General features: G+C 38.2%; 1 protein-coding gene across 1 annotated transcript; it reads left to right on the forward strand.

Annotated features, from left to right (window-relative positions):
• The first annotated feature begins 2,641 nt into the window (after positions 1-2,641).
• LOC139745229 (calcyphosin-2-like) lies at positions 2,642-24,756 on the forward strand. The gene is given in 17 exon segments (XM_071655636.1): positions 2,642-2,725; positions 2,728-2,811; positions 4,904-4,983; positions 6,157-6,267; positions 9,099-9,270; positions 9,660-9,827; positions 11,011-11,097; positions 11,890-11,957; positions 13,226-13,330; positions 14,214-14,381; positions 15,568-15,661; positions 16,347-16,465; positions 17,097-17,203; positions 18,047-18,201; positions 19,785-19,904; positions 20,440-20,536; positions 24,590-24,756. Coding segments are annotated over 17 exon segments (1,986 nt in total).
• Positions 24,757-24,859: the final 103 nt, after the last annotated feature.

Genomic DNA, 24,859 nt, shown 5'->3' on the forward strand with positions numbered 1-24,859 from the left:
GGAACATTGTAAGTTTTCCTTATACACATGGATTATGGAATGACGGTGTGAAACGATCGACAAATTATATACTGTCAGCAACATAAGGTGAATGGCATAACAATAAAATGCGAGCGAGCGAAGCGAGCAAGCTTGAAAACTTTGACATTCTACAGTCCCAAAACTGGGGTTTGTAGCTTTATCTTTCACTTTGGAAATTAATGGGCGGCGCATCGGGCGCAACTGCTGGCAATTACTGGCAGCAACATTAGGAGAGTGGTATAACGATTCAATGCGAGCGAGCAAAGCGAGCGAGCTTGAGAATTTTGACATTTTACAGTCCAAAAACTCCCGTTTGTAGCCATATCTTTCGCTTTGGAAATTAAGGGGGGGGGCATCCGCAACTGCTGGCAATTACGGCAGCAACATTAGGAGAGTGGTATAACGATTCAATGCGAGCGAGCGAAGCGAGCGAGCTTGAAAATTTTGACATTTTACAGTCCCAAAACCCCCGTTTGTAGCTATATTTATCTTTCGCTTTGGAAATTAAGGGGTGGGGGCATCGGGCGCAACTACTGGCAATTACTGTCAGCAACATTAGGAGAATGGCATAACGATTCAATGCGAGTGAGCGAAGCGAGCGAGCTTGAAAATTTTGACATTCTAGAGTCCAACAACTGCCGTCGTAGCTATGTTTTTCGCTTTAGAAATTAAGGGGGAGGCGCACCGGGCTCAACTGCTGGATGCGAGCGAGCGAAGCGAGCGAGCTTGAAAATTTTGACATTTTACAGTCCAAAAGCTGCCGTTTGTAGCCATATTTTTCCCTTTTATTCATATATATATATATACATATTTATTTTATTTTCTTTGTTTATTCATTTATTTTTATTATCATGATTATTATTATTATTAATTTTTTTTTTTTTGGGGGGGGGGCTTTTTTTTTTGGGGGGGGGGGGCAAAAATGCGTTCTGCCCCCCCCCCACTTTTTGGATGGGGGGGGGGGGGGCGGCCGCCCCCCGTTACCAACTACTCTTGAAACTCATAGTACGGTATGCCGCGCAATTTCCTGTCAAGCACCTGGACGACCATTTCAATCTTACCTTTTAGTATTTTCTTGTTCGTTTGTTTGTATTTGATTCGTTTGAATACCATAACTGGTAACGAGAAGAGTAAAAAAGGATGCAAACATTTAACTAGATTACCTACATAAAAGATTTAGGCACTGGTTACTACTCTACGTCATAATATTGTAAAAGTGGAGTTCCTTCAATCTGTCGGTACATGACTGGATTCAAAAACATCGCTGCATTTTGGTGAGTGATTTTAGTCTGTCATGCTGCCCTCTGTTGTGGCAACCATGCCAACATACCTGACGCCGTTTGAATGGACGACCCAGAACTCATGACAAGAGCACCTGTTTCTGATATTTTTCTTCCTCGTAGGTCATATCTTCTTGTTACAGGTGAGGATAAAGTGTGCTGTGATTATGTCTTTTTACACTGTGTGGACAGTGATATCCTGCGTTTACCACATACTTCATACAGACATCATGATTACTGGAGTGCCACTAACCTGCGTGCTGCCTTGAGTTAGTGAGGGCAGTAACGGCACACGGCAGTTTGTACCCCGACAGTTCGGCTGGCACACCTTTCGATCGATACCGCTGACACGCGAAAGCCCTGGACTTAACAACAGTCAACTCTATGCTGATCGAATATGTTGATAAATTGTCGTAATACTTGTACTGGCATTAGATGTATTTTATTCAGTAAGTACTGGTCATGCAGCAGGCAAAATATGATGGTAGCAAACGCCAGCTCAACTTTTCCTGTGGGGTTTGTGAACGTGCGTGTGTATTTTTCTACACAGTAACGTTACGGTGCGTTACCAGCCCCAGTCCCATACGCATCCCATTACGCTATGCGTATGGGGCTGCTACAGCTGGTCGCAGTTAACAGTAACGCAACGTTTACCGTTGTCGTTGAACAACTGCGCTGTTGATGTAACGTGTTACTAATTTACGTAACGTTTACTCGTTACGCTCGACGTTAGTGGGTTGAGTGAAAGCAATATTTCAAGTGAGATCAGACTGGATATTTTTGAAGTTTCTGCTTACGGCTTGATTGATATATACAACCCAATCTAACAAAAGAACACTCGAAAAGAGGGGGTAAGATGATAGGAACAATGTTTCTCTTTTCCAACGGGCTTGTAGTTACTGGATACTTGAAAACAATAATGTAAATTCTATGGCTAATATTGCTGCATATGAAAACTTTAAAGTTTCTGCTGGATATTTAAATATTGTATGATATAAATCTGTAAATGCATAGGAACAACATGCAAGCTGTAACAGATCTTGAATTGAAGTGCTGCACTACTGGAAGCACTTTGAGTGACAAAAATATGTAGATCTTACCATATAGTTAAGTATAAAACAAAATATGTCTGGCCATCACTTGCACACCATCACCGATCACCCATTGTCTCCTCTGCATTCTCATTGTATAGAAAATAAGTTGACAGTGTTCTTTCATTATTAGTGATATCCTCAAACACAAAGCATGCCATCACCTTTTAAGTTTGCTATTTCTTCCTTCTTTACTACTTTTTTTTTTTTTTAAATCAGGTAGCTGGGACTGTTAGCTGATGACTCACCATGGACCTGATTATCCATGGCTCACCGACGCCACGCCATGATCGCGTGTCCAGTGCGAGAGGAAAGAAACCCAGCAAGGCGAGTACACAGAGATGACCTCGATACACACGACCCCTGAAGCACCGAGACAGGGTGCTAAGCCACCGGCTGGCAAACCAAGAAAGAGTCAGGTGACACTGCATGGCAACCATTTCAGTGTAGTCACCCTCTCTGGCCCTGCCCCCTCCCTCCCTCAATCTTTTTTTTTTTTTTTTTTTTCTAAATCATTATTATTAGATCTATTGTGTAAATGTGGAATGCATGATATGAAATCAGCATTTACCAAATTTCAGCTAAAATTACCAATTGTTAGTCAAGAGAAGAACTTTAGTGTTAATATTGTGTATTACCCCCCCCCCCCCCCTTTTTTTTTTTGAAAAAGAAAATGCTTGTGGCATCTTTCAAGTGCCTTGGGTCAGTCAAATGTTGCCTTTAGAACTTGTGTGTGTACAGTGTCTATTGGAAAAGATATCTATTCTCAAAATATATTTTGTCTTTCAACAAAGATGGACAATCCCTGAATCCTGCTTACAAGATAGGTGTCACTTCTAGATAGAAGATGTCATCAATGTGATTTACTTTATCAATTAATAATTCCCACCCAAATGCTCTGTAGAGAAACATGTCACCATCAGCTTTTGATGCATCATACACTGGGTGATTTCAAGTTTAGTGTTAGTGCTAGTGTTAGTGCTAGTGTTAGTGCTATCTCCTGAACAACTGCTTTATAAATTAAATCGAGCTCCATCACCATCGGTCAAGTTTAAAATGCAAGCGACACTGATCACAATTGTTGATCCCAACCACAGGTGTTGGTATCAAACTACCACAAAATCTGTGGGAATCGCACAACACTAACACCAACCTGAACTTGAAATGACAAAATAATCCCAAGGGGATAGTGTTGGCCAATGGTAAAAAGCACGTCAATAACAAACACAAACAGGGGAGCTTGATTCAGCAGACAACATTCAACACCAGGCCCAACTACCGGAAATATGTCATAATTTTTAGGTCAACCTCCCTACACTGACTGATTTCAAGTTTGGTTCTAGTTGCCTGTGCTAGTGTTGAAAAAGCACTAGCACTGAACTTAAAATTGCCCTGTGTATCTAAAATTTTAAAAAATGCTTTATATTTAGTTGTCACTAGGTTTACTAGGTCAGCACTAAAAAACTAATATCGGGATTTGGGGCATTCATGAGTAAACTTTCACCAGGAAGTACAGTATGACTGTATACTTTTGATATAGGTTGCATACTTGCCAAGTCTTGATGATCACTTTTCAATGTGGATATCACTACTAAAATTGATGTCTTCCTATTCTCAAAGTACACGCTTTCATAAGGTAAATGTGTACAACCCAAACACTGTACCCATTTTCAATGGAAGATGTCAATGATGTAAATATTTGATAGCAACAGTTGCATTTTAATGTTTGCCAGATTGTGAGCCCCACTGGACTGTATCTTGAGTCAGATTTGCATTCTTAGCAAAGAGGAGTAATCTTTGGGTTTGAAGGGGGGGGGGGGGGGAGACGAGGAGGAGCATTTCAAACTGCATGTATGTTGAATCACCATAAAAAGATTTTTATTCACATCTGTTTTATAATATGCTGATATTAGAGGTGATTAATATCATTTGAAATGACTGTTATGGAAAGGAATCGCGAGATAAGGTTTTATGTGCTGTTTTTATCATTTTTTTTTTTGCTTTTTACACCCACAATGATGTAGTTTTTTTTGTAGCACTGTGTGTTTTATTTGTATCTATGAACTCTATTTTCATAAGGTTTAACATTTATGACTGTGAATTTCTCTGTATGATGATTTCATTATGATTTGAATGAAATCGTAATAAACATTTAAAAAAAAGTATGTGTAGGGTTCTGAAATCGCATCTATCTGTGTGCTGGGCAGCAACTAAAACCCAGTGATGTGCCAGGGTAAGATAAACAGATGTTTGCCTTGAAATCTGTAGAAGGTCCTTGGCCCAAATGTCCATAATGTGGGCACATGGGAGCAAATGATTTGTTTCATGCCCTGACATGTGTGATAATTAAGCTAATGATACAAGGTTGTGTACAGTTGCCATGCTTCATGGACATTGAAGCCATGCCAGTACAGCCTCAACCCTTCCCCAGGCCCCTCCCTCCCCCCCCCCCCCTACAATAACCTGACGAGCTAGGTCTGAATGATCAGAAATATGACTTGCTTTTGACAGGGAGGCCCAGTCACTCAGCCGCAGGTAGAGGAATACAGGAGACCAACAAGTGTCAAAAGTCATGGTCCCAAGCCAAGCAAGTGAGTACAGCTTGGATTGATGGTTTTTAGATACGTAGGAGGGAAAAGATGATAATGTTATTTCCATACAGTACTGTAAAACGAGGAATGTTCGCGTGCATTTTAATTTCGCGAATTTCGCGAGCGCCAAGATTCGCGAAATTAAAATGCACACAAAATTTCTTGTCTACACTATATGCATTGAACGCCAGTGGCAAATCACGAAAATCTCATGCCACGAAGAAGGCCGTCGGCTGCAATTCGCGAAAATTTCGTCCCGCGAATATATCATGTTTTACAGTATCTTGTGAGGTACTTATATGCTCCATTGCCTATATCTGAGAAATTTAGTTTGACAAATGCATAAAACCTCCTCAGTTTCCCTTGCTTTTGGAATGGAGCACTTGACATTGAAGGGCTACCCATAGTAAAAGACTTCAGTGTATTTGACATTATTATTAGTGTTAGATGTTTGTTTTTTATATTGTTAATGGTGGGAGTAGTAATAGTAGAATTGACATCATTTTTGCTTCATTGTTATTATTATTATCATTACCTCCACCAAGTAAGTAGGTTATGTTTTTGCCGGCCTTGGTTTGTTTGTTTGTTTGTGTGCAAAATATCCCAATGATTTGGATGAAACTTGCAGGAAAGGTTGATAATGACACAAGGAACAGATGATTAAATTTTGGTAGTAGTCCAGGAATTTTTATGATTTTTTTGAAGGATTTTTGTTATTTTGGCAGATAGGGTCAATGAACTTCAAGAGTTCAAGTTACTCATTTTTGAGGTTTGCATACGCGCACTAAGGTGCGTGCTGTGCTGGGATGAGGCTTCGCACAACTGGAAACTGATGACATCAACAAAAGGCTTGTAAAAATTGGGATTTGGGTGATTTTCAGCATGCATTATACAGGTATGAGTGGAAATCTCTTGTCTGTATGGAAGAACAAGATTTGTGGTGGGAAAGAGCTGCTTGGTGGAGGTCTGCGCTCTCAGAGTGCTTATCTGGTTATAATTATTATCATCATCATCATCAATAACAGCAGCAGCATGAGCAGCATCATATTCACCATCTTCATTCTTATAATGATTTTATATCTTTCTTTTGATCTTAATCATTCTTGACTGTGGAGCTATGTATCTGCATCTTTCTTTTTACATTGTATCTATTTTGATGCCTTTTGTCAACAGCATACCAAACCTAGACCTGAGCCGGATAGCAGACTATGATGACACTCTCTCCAAACCTGTCGAAGACTACGAGGAGAAGATGTCACCTCCTGACACAGCAAGCACTGTCAGGTATCTCAGGCATTGGTGTTAGTGTTGTTATGACACAGAAAGAGAAACCAGAAGATCTGTGTCTGTGTCTGTGTCTGTGTCTATGTCTATGATAGGTCAGGGCCTGTGTCTGCATTGTCTGTGTCTGTAATGGGTCAGGGTCTGTGTCTTTGTCTATATACTCAAGTACAGTGCACTCCCGTTACAACGAACACGGTTATAACGAAATTTCATTATAATGAAGTAAATCTTCTGGTCCCAAAATTATCACCATTAAAGTCTATGGTACAAAATTCGCTTATAACGAACACGGTTCTAGCGAAATTTCCATTATAACGAAGTCTTTTCCGAGCGCCACAGACAAAGAAAGACAAAGGAAATTCGCTCCGTTATAATGAAATGCAAATTGCTTTCGAAAATACATAGCGGAACAAGCATGATATAGCGTCTCTGAATGGGTGAACGCTTCACACCACTGTGAGTTCGCTCCTTGTGTCACGCACAGTTTCTGAGGGGAACTTGCGTTTATTATTGTAATACAGTTATCCCATCACATTTCACATAGCTTTCTAGTGTATGATGACTATTCAGCAAACGGGATATGACATATATTGTGGTTTCCTTGTTTTCGTTATATGTTGTATTTGTTCGGTTATAACGAAATTTCGTTACAACGAAAGAAAACTGCCGGTCCCGAGCATTTCGTTATAACGGGAGTGCACTGTATGTGTCTATGATGAGTCAGTGTCTGTGATACAACTGGTCTGTGTCTGTGTTTGTGTCTATCTATGTCTGTGTCTGTGATACATGTAGGTCAGGGTCAGTCTTTGTGTATCTGTCTGTGTCTGTGTATGAGTCTGTGTCTACATCTATGTCTGTGGGTATATGTATGTGTATGTGTCTGTTTTAATATGTGTCTGCATATGTGTATACACACTGTATGTGTGTGAGTTTGTGAGTATATGTGCCTGGTGGAGGTAGTGTTCTTCTACTGTATACCTTACAAACTTTGAATAAACAGAAACCATGTCAACCAACATGAGCTTCAACTTCCTTATAAACCCATTTACAGTTTTGTCTCGATTATAGCTGGACAATTGTAGCATATCTTTATATTTTGATGAGGGCTGTTTCTGCCATAAGTTTTACCTCAACAAACAAATCTGAAAGCAAACACCAACTTTTTGAAGCAACAAAAAATTATTTACTATCACATTTGACCTCTATGTTTTTGGTTGGTAACTGCTGTGATATTAAAAAAAAAAAATGATTTCAAGAAACATGGCTCTTGCAATTTGGATTTAATGATAATGCTTATCACAAAGAGGATTTAGCAAAATCCATGTGTCTCGAAAAGTTGGACTCATGAACCTCCACTGTATTAATCCACAAATAAATTTTAATTGTCCCCGCCGAACGAGTTCGAGCAGGGGACTATGAAACGGGCTCCGTACGTGTGTGTGTCCGTGTGTCCGTCCGTCCGTCTGTCTGTCCGTCCGTCTGTCTGTGCGTCCGTGTGTGATCAAAATGTTCAATTTGCTACTTCTCTGTCATTTATGAGCCAATTTTGATTCTGTTTGCTTTATATTATGATAGCACTACATGGGAGCTTTGAAACTTCTACACAGAATTTCAGTTGTGACCTTTGACCTATATTGTACATTTTGCTTCAAAATGCTACTCCTTCGCCATTTCTAACCCGATTTCGATTCCGTTTGCTTTATGTGATGGCACTAGGTGAGGGCTTCAAAACTTCTACACAGAATTTTGACCTTTGACTTCTTTGACCTTTGACCTTGATTTTTGACCTGCATTGTACATTTTGCTACAAAATGCTACTCCTTTGCCATTTCTAACCCAATTTCATTTCCGTTTGCTTTATGTGATGGCACCACAGTCTGTAGGTGAGGGCTTCAAAACTTCTACACAGAATTTTGACCCTTGACTTCTTTGACCTTTGACCTTGATTTTTGACCTATATTGTACATTGGCTACAAAATGCTCCTCCTTTGCCATTTCTAACCCGATTTCGATTCCGTTTTCTTTATGTGATGGCACTAGGTGAGGGCTTCAAAACTTCTACACAGAATTTTGACCTTTGACTTCTTTGACCTTTGACCTTGATTTTTGACCTATATTGTACATTGGCTACAAAATGCTACTCCTTCGCCACTTCTAACCCGATTTCGATTCCGTTTGCTTTTTGTGATGGCACTAGGTGAGGGCTTCAAAAATTCTACACAGAATTTTGACCTTTGACTTCTTTGACCTTTGACCTTGATTTTTGACCTATATTGTACATTGGCTACAAAATGCTACTCCTTTGCCATTTCTAACCCGATTTCGATTCCGTTTGCTTTTTGTGATGGCACTAGGTGAGGGCTTCAAAACTTGTACACAGAATTTTGACCTTTGACTTCTTTGACCTTTGACCTTGATTTTTTACCGATATTGTACATTTTGCTACCAAATGCTACTTCCGGCGGGGACATATCTTACGCATCGCGTAATTTCTACTTTTCCTTGTTAATCATAATGTTTATTATCATTCTTTATAGATGTAGTCTTCACAGAAGTTATAAGAAAGTTCAGTTGCAAAGTGTATTACTCTCATGTGAACTGTCTTCTCCAGATGAGAAGTTTGTTTGAATATTAGTTGGTGTATGTTAGTTATGCATGTTATATGATGTTGCCAACCAATATACAGTTATATAGACATTGCTGAAGTATGTATTCATCACATAACAATGACTTCTGGTACCTTATGATAAACAGAGGAAAACAGTCCATAAAATGTTCTAGGTTTGAGCATTGCGAAATGAAATCATATCACTGCACTTTACTGCTTCCAGCTGGGGTTACCATGACTACCATCCCAAGCCATCTGGGCGAAAGAGCACCAGCAAGGCCCCGTTTGCTCTGCACCACACCCCAGGGGGCCCTCTCTCTCACCATAGTGTTTCTTCCAGACCAGCAAATGTTCCACGACTCGACATTGCTGACAAATCTAAGAAGAAGCCCAAGGTAATATTTATTTATCATACCTACCCTAGGTGTACGTATAAGGGGGGGGGGGGTGGACACCATATAGAAGGATGAACTTATCACTGGTTTGTGTCCCAGCGTCTTGTCTTGTTTTGTATTTTTGGCAAGATTTTAATACCTATCTTTGCACTCTGGTTCACATCCCAAGAATGCTTCCAAGTTTGGGTTTTACCAGAACCACTTTGACCCAGTTTAACTCGACTCAAATATGTGATTTAACCCACCAATTACAGAAGAAGAAAAAAAAGGGATGTGCAGTGCATCAACTTTGTGGAGAATTACTAAATATCAGAATCATGGAATTAACATTGTAAGCCTGAAAACTTGTGTGATGATAACGCTGATTCATGCTCTCCTCTGTCGTGCAGAATGCCTGGGATGAGCCCGCTGTGCCAAGCAACGTCCCACCTCCCTCTGAAAGACACAAACAACTGTACAAGGAGTACCAGAATGACATGCAGCAGCAGGTGAAGGAGCAGTCTAAGAAGGGGGAAGGAAAGCAAGTGACACAGCAGCAGAAGGCAGACACAGAGTATGTTTCTAGCAGGAACCTTTACACCTTCCATCTTTTTATAGCAAAAGCTCAAAATATTTGGACTCGCTTATTGACACGTAATGTTCTCTGAAAAAATGCACACAATTTTATGATGATATCTGAAAATAGCATGTTGTTTTAAAATGTCACAGTACATCATGTAGGAATAACTAGTTACAAGAGATAAGAATTGCCTATAGCTACTGTAAATCAGCAATTCTAAAATAAGGTGACTAAAGTCAGAAGTCAGTCTGATGTAAGGTTGAGGGCATGTTGTTTCCCTGTAAAAGTCTGTCTGCAATATGCAGCTCCAATCTTTCTTGTTTACCTGTTTCAATTTTGACACTGCCCACCCAAGATTGTCAAAAACAAGCATTCAAGCAACTCACATCCTTTATTCTTAGTCATTTTGTCAAGAGACATCATCTATAAATGAATGCTTTAGTGTGCTTGTGTCTAGTCTTAGCTGTGATATCTGCATTTAAACATTGAGACATATTTGTTGTAAAACTGACCACTTTCTGAAGAAACAAAATGGCTTCATTTCACGTAACATTGATCATGAAAGCAAGAGAATATTAATCAGAGGGGTAAAATGGTTCCTTTTGAATCCCATGGCTCCTTTTTTTCTGACATGTTTGTTACATTCACAGATCAGCACTTTTGAGCTAACAAATTTCATTTGCAGAGTGAGACAATTGAAGAAAAATTTCACATGCCAACATTGATCATGTCTTGAAAGTAAGAGTTGGCTGTGTCTTCAAAGCGTTATTGGTCCCTTATTCCTGTACCCCACCCCAGGGACCTGCTCAGATGTCACTTATTCAATCTTCAATTAATAATATTGTGTCATCATAATGACACATTGTGGGTTGTTGAGACTCCTTTATCAGGCAGACAAAAACTGTATGATAGCATTTAGTTATTACCCCAGAGCTGGACATCATTAAAGTTTGTAAACATCTCTTTCCATGCTGTGTCTAGCAGACTGACTGATGCCATGAAAAGATGTACTGTATGATGCTTATCGTTCTTGTGAGTAAACATCCTCTAATATCAAGATAAAGAAAAAGAGGAAAAAAATATGGTGTCATTTTCTGAGGCATAAACAGTATCTTCTGACATTTCTGTGTTTTGTTGTCTCTGTTTTGTTTGTCAAACATCTTTCCAGCTTTGTGGATGAGGATGATGATGCGGATGAGCCCCTAAACACCAGCTGGAACAATTCCTCGCTTAGCCATAGACAAGAAGTCAACAAGAAGATAGCAGCCGTGAGTTTGACATTTCTGTCTGATGTTAGAAAATGCAAACAAAAAACATCAGTATCCTCTGATGGTGTCCTTGGCATACCTTGGATCTCTCTTAGCCCAAACTGTTTGTCATCTGACTTCATAATATTTCTGAGATTCTGACTCGATTTGACTGGCTTGTTAAAGGAACCATTCAATGCAAAAACATGTTGACTTGTATTGATTCATAATACCTAATCATCGCTTGTATATGGCAAAAAAATATCTAAATATGTGCCATATATTTTACATACTGTTTGTTTGATTGTTTGTTAGTTGTTTTTTTTTTTTGTGCATTACATAGTTCCCTTGAAGAGAACTACCCTGTTAGTGACTTTGGAATAATCTCAGGTACTCCAAACCTTGCAGCACTTTTACTGGACATCAATCCAAATTATCTTTTGTGCTTTAAATGCTGAATCTTGTACTACTACATGTACATTTATTCATTCACACAACTGAATCATGACTTTGACAAACACGATTCTTGAACTTGCTACAGAGCGAAGCAGATACCTCTATCCCTTATCTGTTATTTTACATGTACATATACAGTGATATATTAAAGATAATATCATTCTTTTCCCAACTCGTGCACCAAAAAAGAAAGAAAAGTGTACACTCTTTTAATGTAATAGTCAGTGCCATGTATTCGTCTCAATTATGTATTGATATTGACAAGGCTTTCGTTGTTGGAAGTTCCGTTTACACAATTTTTTTTATTACTTTTATTACTTCCCCTGTCTTTCTTTTCAATTATCTCAATGTATGTAGGAGCATGTAGCGGCAGAACGTATGAAGCAGCACATTATGGAAACAGTACTAGTTGATCAGCTGTCAAGGTACATTGACTTTGTTGGTATTTTGGGAAAAGTGGACTAATGTCCAAATAAGACATTACACAGGGCATTAGTAAGGATTATTCACCCAATAGTAACTTAGGAACAGTCAGAAACACATGAGGCAAAGCCAAGAACAATGTATCTTGTATTTTGGACTCTTCAAAAGTAATACATAGAGTGGATAATTATTTTTACCAATACTGGACCAATTAATGGGCATTATTTGTTTTATATAATGGTGACTTGATTTAAATTCTATTGTGGCCATTTTCAAATGATCCCTATGCCAGCACCAGCTCCAAGCTAAATGAGCCACACACACAAACAGGTGCAATACATTTGTAATTCATTGGCACTACAGCTGAGCACAGACAAGCAGTCATAGTACCAGTCAGTAGTATTTCAATGCCTGGTGAAAAGTGAAGTTTTGCCTTCTGGCAAAATAAAAGACTGGTCACATGACAGCTCTCAGCCAATCATTTGAGTAGGATCTTTTTCAACACTTAAGATATTAGATAGATTTATGCTTATAGTGTGCAACATGATGCTGCAGTTTGTGATTTGAGTAGGATGATGTTTCACATACTTCAAATAAGTCGGTGAATAACCAGCTCAAACACAGTGGTTCTACTTATTAACTGAAAGCCTCCTGGTGTTCACTTTAAAGAGACCTCATCAAGTAACTACCTGAATGTGAAGTTGATGTTTCTCTATGAAGTGTTCAGTCTTGAATTGATTTGATAATAAATTCTGTGGATGTAATGATTTTGAAAACAGAGCTAAATCATACATGATTTTGTATTCAATGATCATTGATTTCTAACAGTGCTAACATGACAATAAGCATGAGTTTATGTAATTCCATTACTTAAACATTTTTTGTGCTCTTTACAAAATTTCACAAATTAAGACCAATGTCTGCAATGTACAAAGTCAGTAAGATATCAGTCTCTGATCATGATTAATCCATGAACATCCCTCACTTTACTGCAAGGTTTCTCATGTTTGTAAAGCGGTATTATGTTTTGCACACACTTTAACCCGTTGAAGACTAGTCCTGAGTATATTCGGGCAGGTGTCTATGGGAAACGGGTGTTCTAGCAAAATCAGTTTCTCCCCAACAGGTTGAGACTCCTAGAATATCAAGAAATCTGACTGACAGATGATGAATTTCATGTCCATCTATACTGGTGTAATTTGTTTAGTTTGATTGTCTGAAATTATATGTGTCTGGCTTTTTATATATTTTTTTTTTTTAACTAACGTAGAGCACCAATCAGTGACCCAGAACAAAACCAGGTGTCAACACCAACATCAAACTATGGTCGCTATGGAGCTACATCCTGGAGACCTCGCAATCTTCATGAGACCAAGTGAGTGTCTATTACCATGAGCTGGTGTATCGTAATCGTAATCCCTCTTCCCCTCCCACTCCTTTCTCTGTCTCTTTCTTCTTTCTATCCCACAGAGATACCTGTGATGAATGTGAGAATGGAGATTGCTGCATATTGATACTGATGATTTCAGAGGTGTCATTTTATGAAGGATTTTGCAATAGCTGTGCATTGCAATAATTGCAGTTACTTTAGCAATGATTTAAATGCCCAGAGCTTATTGGTTGCTTTCTTTCTGCTGCCATGGCAACTTTAATAGTTTGCCATGTTTTTTGTGGGGTTTTTTTGTGGTTTTTTTTTTGTGTGTGTTTTTGCTTTTTTGCTGGTCTGAAAACGTCACAAACACTAAGATAACAAAAAGTGCAAATCAGCATGATTTGACTTAATGACAAAAAATTTGAAGTTCATTCAAGAGCCAAAAGTTTGATAACTTAATACTGCACACTATTCAAATGTCAAGAGTCCAAGAATGCTTTCAGTAGGAATTCATATTCATTGATTGATTGATTCTATCATCAAGAGGGTTGGGCATGTTATTATGTTTTGAATTGCCTCATTGTAATTAGATACATAGTCTTCTACATGATTGATTTCAGCTAAACTTCAAAGCTGATTTTCCAGATCCGTGTTTATCTAGTGACCCCTTGTTTGTGTTTCTGTCGTAGGTTTTTGGAAATAAAGTGGGACAAATCATAAGTACATCAGTGGAAATCCGTAGTCTAGACCATCTAATCAAACCAAATCAGAAAAATAATGTCAAGTGACTCTGTTCAGGTTTCATGGTGGTAGGTCACATACTAAGTCTGCTAGATTATGGAGTAGATGTTGTCGTTGTTTCATTTTTAATCTCTTTCTTGTGTAGAGTGAAGACGTCGGGTACAGCCACCGAAAAGTTGCTTGCCAAGCGGCTGAGCTTCAGCTGCCGTGTAGTGTCCAGAAATGGCAACATGGCGCTCAAGGAACTGTGCGGCTTCTATTTTGCCCTGGACAAGACGATGACCATTTACGAGTTCAGGCAATTTGGGAGGAAGTGAGTTCATCAACACTGCAGCCCAGTCACCTGTTTTGTGATAAAATTGTTATCAATTCACATGTTCAGTCAATTTGAAAATCCTTCTCATCGTTTGTAGTGATGCACTTGTCATCATTATAGCAATTTTTTTTTACTGTTTTATCATTATTGACTACAGCAGCTCGTCTGAAAAAGTAGTGTTTTGGTACCAATAGTAGAATAGTAGTAGTAGCAGTCATCATAATTGTGTTAGTTGTAGCAGTAATACTTGTATTGGTTGTTGTGGTTGTAGTAATTGTAGTAGTAGTTTATATTATTGTAATACTTGCAGTTCAGATGTTGCAAAGCATATCATTATTATAAAGAAATTGCTCAGAAAGTATACTTATAATTCTGTTTCGTCTGATGCATTTTCTGTCTTGACATCCGTGATGTTAAAAGAATCAAGTTACTGTTTGTTGTGTACAGGCCTTCCTCCCAAACTTAGCTCTAAACATCAAGTTTTAGATGTTTGATAGTGTAAACACCATATATTTTGCGGGGTTTTTATTTGTGCAAATTTCGGGATTCTTATGCTTTGTGTGAATTTGATAACACATGAAAATATTTACTCTGTTCCCGACATGAATGCTACAAGCACGCATACATTTCTCCATTCATTACTTTACTCCACAATCACAAATTCAACCACTGTTGAAGTTGATGAGAAGTCCGGATTTACAAGAAATTAGACTCACTGAATTCATGGTGCATATAATCGCTGAGGTGACAAGACCTTGTATCTGCAATTTTGGTGAAAATGACTTTTGTGGATTAATGGTCAAATAATGGGTTAAGTGATGTCCTGTCTATATCCCAACTGTCTTACTCCAAAAATGAAGCCACCACGGCATGTCAAAGGAAAGGCTATCCCATTCACCACAGCGCTTTGGCCGCCATGTTTTTTGGCTCTCCTGAACAATTGACATTTTGTAGATACGAGGTCTTGTCGCCCCAGCGACGATATAATATATCTTGAATGGCAGTCCCCAAGAGTAGTATTTTCCTGTTGTAATAACTTACTTTTGCAATGGCAAATTTTTGAACAATCAATTTAAGTGTCATTGCGATATGATATTTTAATCCAAAAAGTATTTGATATCGAGTGAAAAATGATGTGAAGGATATTACTAAACAAGATCTCTCCTCTTGTTTCTGAGTGCAGAGCATCTGCCTTACCATTCATCAAGAGAGGGTCATACAAGAGAGTGGCTGGACGGAGGAAGGGGCTAGTCTACACCGCAGCGGACATCACAAGGGTAGGATGAATGGGTCTTATTCATTCGTAAATGAGTCAGACGTGGTATAAATCATGACCCGCCCACTTTCCTCAAGTGAATTGTGTGGAAAAATAAGTGGGCACATTTGACATTTCAGTCAGCTTGTGTTTTTTATGTATTAACATGTACATATTGTATCTTCTTGGCACTAATTAACAGCTTGGAAAAATATTATGTATTTCACATAACATACAGCCTATGATCTGCTCTGGTTGATAGGTTTTGCAGCATGTAATACAATATGTCCTTGTAAAATAGAATTTGATTCACATAAAGCTACAATATTATGCAAAAACATTCAATTCTGTGAAAAGGATATTTGACAATCTAAGTGAGGAAAGTTGTATATAATCATTACATCAATTGTTTTATGAGACAGTTGTGAGCAGAAGAGAAAGAATAGATTATTCTTTTTGTGCACAAGGTAATCAGTTGCCTTTTGTATTGTAATTCCCAATAGGATTGGAACATCACACATTCTGTTTCAGTAAGCAACAGGGTAGATGTCAAGTCCAGATGCATGCAGAGTTATCGGCAGTATAAAAGAGTTATCTATAATTGCATGACAAAAGTGCTTTGTGCTTTGCTGGAATTTTTTTGGTTATGTTCTGTTTTGTATTTTCTTTGTGGTGAAATCTTTTTCTTTTCTTTTCTTTTTTTTCAGGGAGAGGATTTAAGTTTTGAGACAGACGATCAGCCATCTCTACCAGAGACTCTGCAGAAGAAACCCATTGTCACCCTACGAGTCACGGACGTGGACGAAGAAGTGAAAAAAGAGTTTGTGTGAGTGTTCTACGTTTCTATCATGTATGACACCGTAACAGTGCTATTGGTCATCGCTGGAGACTTTTAACCTGCCTTATTGTATGTGGCATATGACTTCTTCTTTTTTTTTCGAAAGATGATGTTATCATGTAAGCTTTTGGAATGATATATACATGTATGTTTTTGTTCAGCTCTGTTGAAGATTGTCATTCCTGAAGACTTCAACAATTTTCTGAATTTTGCCCACAGAAATATTTTTGGCAGATTTAATGCTGAATGGGTCTGGCATCTGTTCTCGCAGAAAGCAAATGCTGTCAATTCAGAAGGGAAATTGTGCTAGTTTATCAGAATAGTATCATTGTTCATACCTTTTCTCTTTTTGGTATGTTTTTGGTTGTTCCTCAGCTATAATAAAGATTTAACATTTATATACACTTCATGCTTTGCAGTATATGATGCAACATTGTTAGTGATCTTTTATAGCTCTGCCCAATATGTTTGTCTCTATGGATGTACATGTATTTTTTTTTCTGTTGAGTAGAAAAGAGGTATTAAAACAACTAATCATGACACAAAACTAGGACAGAGTAGTCACTCTTCTCTATATGTAATTCTTTATGATTTTTTCTGCCTTTCTCCCTGTCAACAGGTTTGGTGACAATGTCCCGCTGAACCCCACGGAGGTCCGTAAGAAGATGAATCCTCAGAAGAGTAAGCAGGAGGCGGAAGATTGGAAGATCATCTCGGGTGTCCAGAGTAAGTATCGCTGTGACCTCATCCAACCGATAGTGCAGGCCAAGGGCGAATTCCATGGATGGAGGCCCTCTAATGACACCTTACTGGGTTGCATTGAGCAGGAGCAGATGTCCAAACCACCAAATGTGGTGGTCTGGTAGGACAGAAACCATCGTCTTAGGTGGAGTATGAAGACGAAACAGTTTTGGACCTAACTAAAGACCCTTAACTCGATCAATCACCCACCTCGGTCTACCCGGTTTTATTTTAGTAGTAGAAAAAAGAAAATAAGTAAGAGATTCAAAAAGTGTTCAACTAGATTACCCACGACATCATCACTTCAAATATTCTTTATATGTGTATGGGGTCTTCAAAGTAAATCCCATCTCTGTTGACGGTCAATATCCTATCATGGCAGGCCTACAATGTGTATTATATTACAGTTGCCTCTTTACAGAGCAATGTCACATCATGCTAAAGTTGGCTGCAATAAGTAAAGTAAAATCAAACAGACAGGATGGGAGAAGTTCCATCTCCATTGGTTCTAAACAAGAGAGTTATAGATTTTTAAAAAGTTTTCAGGTGTTTTCATTAGTGTGATGTTAGTAGCAAAAGCATGCACAGTAGATAAGGTATTTATGAAAATGTTATAATATGCACTAATTGTCAAAATATTGAACTACCAAATTTCCTCGTTCAAACTCTTTTGCACAACTATTGGTATAAGGTGTCAATTCATATAATACAAGGAAAGATTGCAAAGATCTGCAATATTTTTTCTTCTGTTTTGAAAAATATCCCCATATCTTTTCCCCAAGTTCATATGAGGTTACCAAACTTATTATGCATTTTTCACATTCCCAGAGGAAATACACAAGCAGATCCTGAGTCGGGCAAGCCGGACACTGACTGGACTGGGAAAGCACTTCAAGAAGATGGACCGGTCAGGGGATGGGACTTTGGACCGAGAAGAACTCATGGAAGCCCTGAAGACATATCACATCAAGCTAGATCCAAAGGTGTGGACATTATCAATTCAATTCAATTCAACTCAGTTCAGTTCAGTTCAGTTCAATTCAATTCAATTCAATTCAATTCAATTCAATTCAATTCAATTCAATTCAGTTCAATTCAATTCATTTCAATTCAATTCAATTCAGTTCAATTCAATTCAATTCAATTCAATTCAAATCAAATCAAATCATTTCAATTCCATTCCATTCCATTCCATGCAATTCAAATCAAGTCAATTCCATTTAATTCAATTCAATTCGGTTTAATTGTCCAATAGAAATATAACAGGAAATTCAGTGCAGGATTTTTACATACACAAATGACTGTCTCTCATGTTGCTTTTTCCAAAAGAAAAAAAATCTTTTTCTGTGTCTTTAACGGAGCTGCCAAATAAGTATATTTAAATGATATTTAGCATGTTATTTCTTGGTTAATAAAAGGAACATGTTGTTTTTTTTTTACCATTTTTTTTTCTTCTAAGAATATTGAAATTTGATTTAGCATGCATGGTATGTGCAATTTCCCATTTTTACATCAGCATGTATTATCATATGCATGGTTTGACACTAAGTTTTTCTTTGGGGGCCAGAAAAATAAAGAACGCATGAAAAATATTGTAATTGATAAAACATTTGAATAATACAATAAACCATGATAATTGTGTGAAAATTTGCAGGTATGACAAAGTGCATCAAATAGCACCATGACTAAGAAATAAGGAAGTAAAACATAAGAAAATGAAATGATTTAATAAAAGATTAGATTGATTAAAAATCTTGATTGAAGTATAAATATAGCAGGAATGTTATAGGGCTTCAATTGCATAATCTAACTAATTCTAACATTTTATATTAAATTAAGGGATAAACATAATTTTCCATGACACCAAATAATCATAAAATCATTTTGTTTAACATAAGGTATAAACCTTCTGCTATACTGGATAGATAAGATTTAGAAGACGAATAGAAAAAAAATTTTACAAAAATAGACAGCAGTGAAGATTATCTTGCAACCCTGTTCATGGCAGCTAGGTGTAATGCATACAGTTATGAAGCCTTAAGCCACAACTTATTCTCCCCTTTTCTGGACAGGCAAAACCACATGAAAACAATGTAAACACTCACAAAATTTGGGTGGCCCAATTAGGCTGCCAATACATATCCTTCCTTAGAAACTGGTGGCCCAATATGTAATTCTGGTGGCCCTGGGCCACTGGACAATACTGAAAACACTGAAAATACAAGAAGCGCACAGAATAAGACGCCACCGAGAACACTAAGAAAGCAGGGAAAGACGGGTCACAATGGAAGCTACATGTAGTGAAAGATCTCAGATGAGAGAGGAGAAGGAGTATATGAATGAAGATTACAATAGAAATACACAGAGGCTGAGAAAAGGGAGAAGAAAAAAAAGAAGAAGAAAAGGGACCAGATGACCAGGTGTACCAGGTGTAGACAGTCTCTCAATTCATGCATATTCATGACCCCATCATGAATACATGCATATTCATTATTTCTTTGTGTTTGTCATGATTTATGCACCTTGCTATTAAATGTATCTCACAATGTTGTCTGTGCCTTGTTAGCTGTTTGACCAGCTGTGGCTTATCATAGACCAGAACGGGGATAACGCCATCGACTACAGCGAGTTTTGCAGGGCTTTCATTGGGGAGATGAGTGAATTCCGCAAGCATTTTGTCATCAAGGTAGGAACCAGATAATATGTGTTAACTTTTCAAGTTTGTTTCTTGCTTCATTTTTATCATTTGACTTTTCTCTTTAAATCTCATATCACAGTATAGATGGAGAGATATTAAAACAAAAATAGAAATGGTTTGATAGTGAAATCTTGCATCTTTTATAGTAATCATCAATATCCCAGGGTGTTGCATAAATCTTACAATTCATTACAACTTCAGAGAGCATTGGTGAGTAGATTTCTAAGTATTTGATGAGCCTGAAGAATTAGCATTAAACCTGTTTTATGCAAATGACTCGTTTTTGCTGGAGAGGGCAAATTTCTTAATGTTTAGATATTAGCAATATGTAGCATTCTTTCATTCTTTAAAAAAAATTACATGAATGTCACTTTGTCATACTGATATGCCCTGAGTACTAAACATAAATTGTTTAGCATTACCAATTCAAAACCAAAGCGTTGTTTGCAACCTTGTGCTGTGTCTATATTGCCTGTGATTTTCTTGTGCTACCTCAAAAGTTGCATTCCACCACATTTTTCAGGCCTTCAGAAAAATTGACGCCAACAAGTCGGGCACAGCAGGCATTGATGAGGTCAAGAAATTCTTCAGGGCTCACAAGCATCCGTTGGTCACGGCAGGTTAGTGAAACATGTACAGAGGATTGTCAATCATGATATGCGTTTAAGCAGACTTGAACACCTGTTTAAAAATCGTATGGAAAGTAAGCATGTTATATTCTCTAAGCAGCTTTTTTTCATTATTATTATTATTATTATTATTACTACTACTACTACTATTGTTATTATTACTATTATTATTATTATTATTATTATTGTCATCATCATCATTATTATTATTATTACTACTACTACTACTACCAGTACTACTACTACTATTGTTATTATTACTATTATTATTACTATTGTTATTATTGTCATCATCATTATTATTATTATTATTATTATTACTACTACTACTACTACTACTATTGTTATTATTATTATTATTATCATCATCATCGTCATCATTATTATTATTATTATCATTATCATTAATAATTAGGCATATCAGACATGTCTTCATAGACAAACACAAAACAAGTTTGATGCAACATGACTAAAAAAAAGTTAATTATAACACATCAGCAAAGCAAAAATAAAAAGCCTGCCTAGATTGTGACGTAACAAACAGGACTGCCAGGGGCAAGAAAAGGTAAACTTAATTACCATGATCCGCAGGTCTTCTACCCCACACCCCATCAACTCTGTCAGAATCTGTACGTAGCAGTCACAGTGTATTGAACATGTAGTCACATCGGAAAAAGGAGGATGAGGACTGTTTCAGAACTGGAATTGCATAACAAGTAGATTTACTTTAAAAAAAAAATCAAATACTGCTTTGTTGTGGCATAGGATCAACAATGCATATTATAGATAGGACTTGTACCACTGTTGTATCACCATGGTACTCACCCTCAGTGCATAGGACTCTTTTTGGAGTAGTCTTTCTATCCAGAGTCGTGTTTTCATATATCAGCAAAGCCTTCTGAGTAGAGAACGACCTTCCCCCTTTCAGAGAGCATTTGACATGAAAGATTTCCTGTCTCAGTAACTAACTGTCATGGCAACGGCCAGAGAAAAAACAAATTAACGTTATCAGTACTTCTTCTTGCCCCGACAGTTTGTATAACTGTCATTTTGTCATCATGGTATTAGCTTCTCTTAAATGCATCAAAACCTTGGTGGTGTACTTACTTATTGATCCAAACATTAATTGATTTATTCATATATTCATTCATTCATTTGTCAAACCTTTCTATAACCCTGCAAGATGTGAGTCACCACCCCAGAAAGGCCAATATTATTTCCTACCAATTAAATGTCAGTGGTCAACATGCATCAAGTCAGCTGTACTATTGTTGTTGGGTGGTTTTTTGTTCTGTCACAACCAATGATAAGAGTTCTCCGCCAGATACGGGATTGTGTCTAGTATGCCTAATTAAGGTCGCACGTGCCGTCCCATGCTCTTAATATGGGTGCCCACTGAATATGTTAGACCTTCTAACCCCCCACCCCCTTTAAAGGCATTTATTAACAATGTTCCCAGGTGGAAAACCCCACGCTCCATGGGCCTGTATCGCATGCTACCTATGTCTCTGTTACTGTGTAATAATCATATATCAAGCTCTAACTTATGAAGCTATGAACACAAAATTGTGATTGAAAATGAATGGTTATTGTTTTAAAAAGATTCAACTGTATGTGAATGGAGTTACCTTACTCTTGCTTCACACATAGATGGTTTGAAAAAAAGAAGAAGAACAGTTTGGACATGGTTCATCAGCATGGTGTTATGTGTTGGTGGATATCTTGACAGTGAGCGCATAAGTTTCTATGATTTTGTAATTCATGAGCATTTCTTCATCCACTTTGATCAACATTTAATAGCTCACTCTGCAAAGTTAGGCTGTTTTCACCCTTTGTGTGCCCCGAGTACTTGTTAGCACAGAAAATCCTATAACGTTATACACACTGTCCAAAGTCCCTTGCACAGAAAAGGTTAAACAGGATTTTTGATGTCCTTCCTCTTAAAGCGGCGTATTGATTAGTAGGTAATTGAATATGTAGACAAGGATTGATTTAGGTAGCAGGCATTCAAATAGAAGTCTCAGCTGATATGCATGTAAGAGTGGTGGAGTAGAGGACTCACTATGTCTTCTTGAGAGGAGGTAGCTGCACTTGTGTCAGTCTCCCAGTCACACATTCTATATTATCCACAGTTTGTGGTAGGCAAAGAAAGGCAGAAAGAATGGATTAGGGAGCATTTTAATGTTTACGTTTATGTTAACAAAAATCATCATGAATTTATGATGTTGTGTTTCCCTATCTCAAACATAATCCATTATTGGAATTTTTGTAATATTTCCATATCTATTGAGTTGTTGTTTGTTGTTTGTTTTTGTTTTTTTAAATCCAGTAGTCCGAAGGTGCGTTTATCAACTCTTTTTCTCCGCAGAAACAGGTTTTCCAAACGGCTTTCAGGGAACTTTTACAAGATGATAAACGCAAAGCTGTTTTGATTATGGGGTTTGGAAACCCTTTTTGAAAACCACAAATTTGTGCTTTCTGAAACAGGTTTCCAAAACAGGTTTCCAGAAACTTGTTTCTAGAAGCCCTTTGAAGCGAGATAAACGCAAAGCTGTTTTGAAATGGCTTTGTACTGCGGTTACGAACCATGCCTTCTCCTCGGCAGTGACAAGGCCAGTTTTCATGTTCATGATGAGTTGATAAACGCAGCTATTTTGGAAGCCGTTTCTAAAGGGCTTTGGAAACGGCTTTCAAAAGGGCTTTGGAAACGGCTTTTGAAAGCCATTTCAAACAGGGGAAAGATGATAAATGCAGCCTGAGTTGATCATAGTTCTTTCACCTGCTTTCTACCTTCTGTAAATCTTAAATCTTGAGTCTGGTCCTTTTGGCATTTACTAGTAGTTGCAAGGGAAGACAAATGTGAGCAAGGCTGATGGTTGCTAAGGAAAATAGTTTGTTCTCAGGGTGTGCAAATACCACCCCCCCCCCCCACCCTTATCAAGTTATCCAACATTACAGATGAAATCATGTAAGGTTGTATGACAATAATCTGACCAGGACTGCTTTGTCTGCTCTCTCTGTGATCGTGGGATGGGTTGTTGGTTTGAATGATCAAAAGTCACTTTAACCCATTGAGGACAGACTGATTTTGCTACAACACGCATTTCCCATAGACACCTGCCCGAGTATACTCGGGACTCGTCCTCAACGAGTTAATAGAATAGTGTGCCTTTTAATCTCATTACTGCCAGTCAGCTCTGTCCATCACCCAGGCAAATGATCTTCAGTTCATCTCTCCTCTTAGGAGCCTGAGCCTGGGGACCCTGTAGGTCCTGAGTAATTACTTAGGCATGGCTTGACCCACAATGGCATTATAGGCAGCTGGGTAATGAATGATCGGGGGGGGGGGGGGGGGGGGGGGGGGGGTGGATGCTATGTATTGTAGGTGTACACTGAGATTGCATCCAATGACCGGGGTCATGATGAGTGTTGTGATGTATATACCAGGAAAAAAAAAATCATCTTAACCTTTGTGAAGCGTGACATGTCACTCTCCCTCATTCCGTAAAAGGAGGAATGTAGAAATGCTCTACGAGCATGCATTCATCTTTTCAGGCAAAAAACAAACAAACAAACAAAACAAAAGCAAAAACAGAACTCAAAAAAGCAAAACAGAAATACACTCTAAATACCTTTGTAATTTCTCACTTATAGTTGGATCATTGAAATTATTTTAGTGTATTTTGTTCAAGGTTTAGGCAGAATTTAAGTTTCAAGGTGAGGGGGGGGGGGACTTCTGGCAGAGGTCACTGAACTCTGACAGGTCATTCTAAACGACACATCCTAACAGCTTTGTAATTAAGGTCAGCAAAGGGGGTCATCAATCTGTAAAGGCATATATCTAAAATGTCATTGAATGAGAGCCAGAAGGGCCTGAACACCATTAATTTATAAGTTATTATGTGTTAACGCCCTTCTAGGGTACAGCTGATGATGTTTGACTGCTGTCATAGATGGGCACGATGCTGAAGTAGTGACATCGTCATCACCACCACTACCCTCTGTCTTATTCTCACACATCTGATGCCTTTTATCTTCCAACAGGCAAGTGCTCTGAGGAGCAGGTCCTGTCTGACTTCCTGGAGGTGTTTGGATCCCGGGTCAAGGAGCTGTCCTACGGGGAGTTTGAGGATTACTACGAGGGCGTCAGCATCACAACCAAGAGTGACGAGGACTTCGTCAATTTGTTGACCAACTGCTGGACTCTCTAGGCAGCTGGAGAGAATGGGGGGGGGGGGTAGGAGGGGGTAGGGAGAGGTGATATGAGAATGATATGGTTTTTCGTAGAGGAGTGGAGACTTACGAAACCCAGTA

The sequence above is a fragment of the Diadema antillarum genome, unplaced genomic scaffold (assembly GCF_040938485.1).
Source record: "Diadema antillarum isolate AM-2024a unplaced genomic scaffold, OU_Dant_1.0 seq00001243_RagTag, whole genome shotgun sequence".
NCBI lineage: Eukaryota > Metazoa > Echinodermata > Echinoidea > Diadematoida > Diadematidae > Diadema > Diadema antillarum.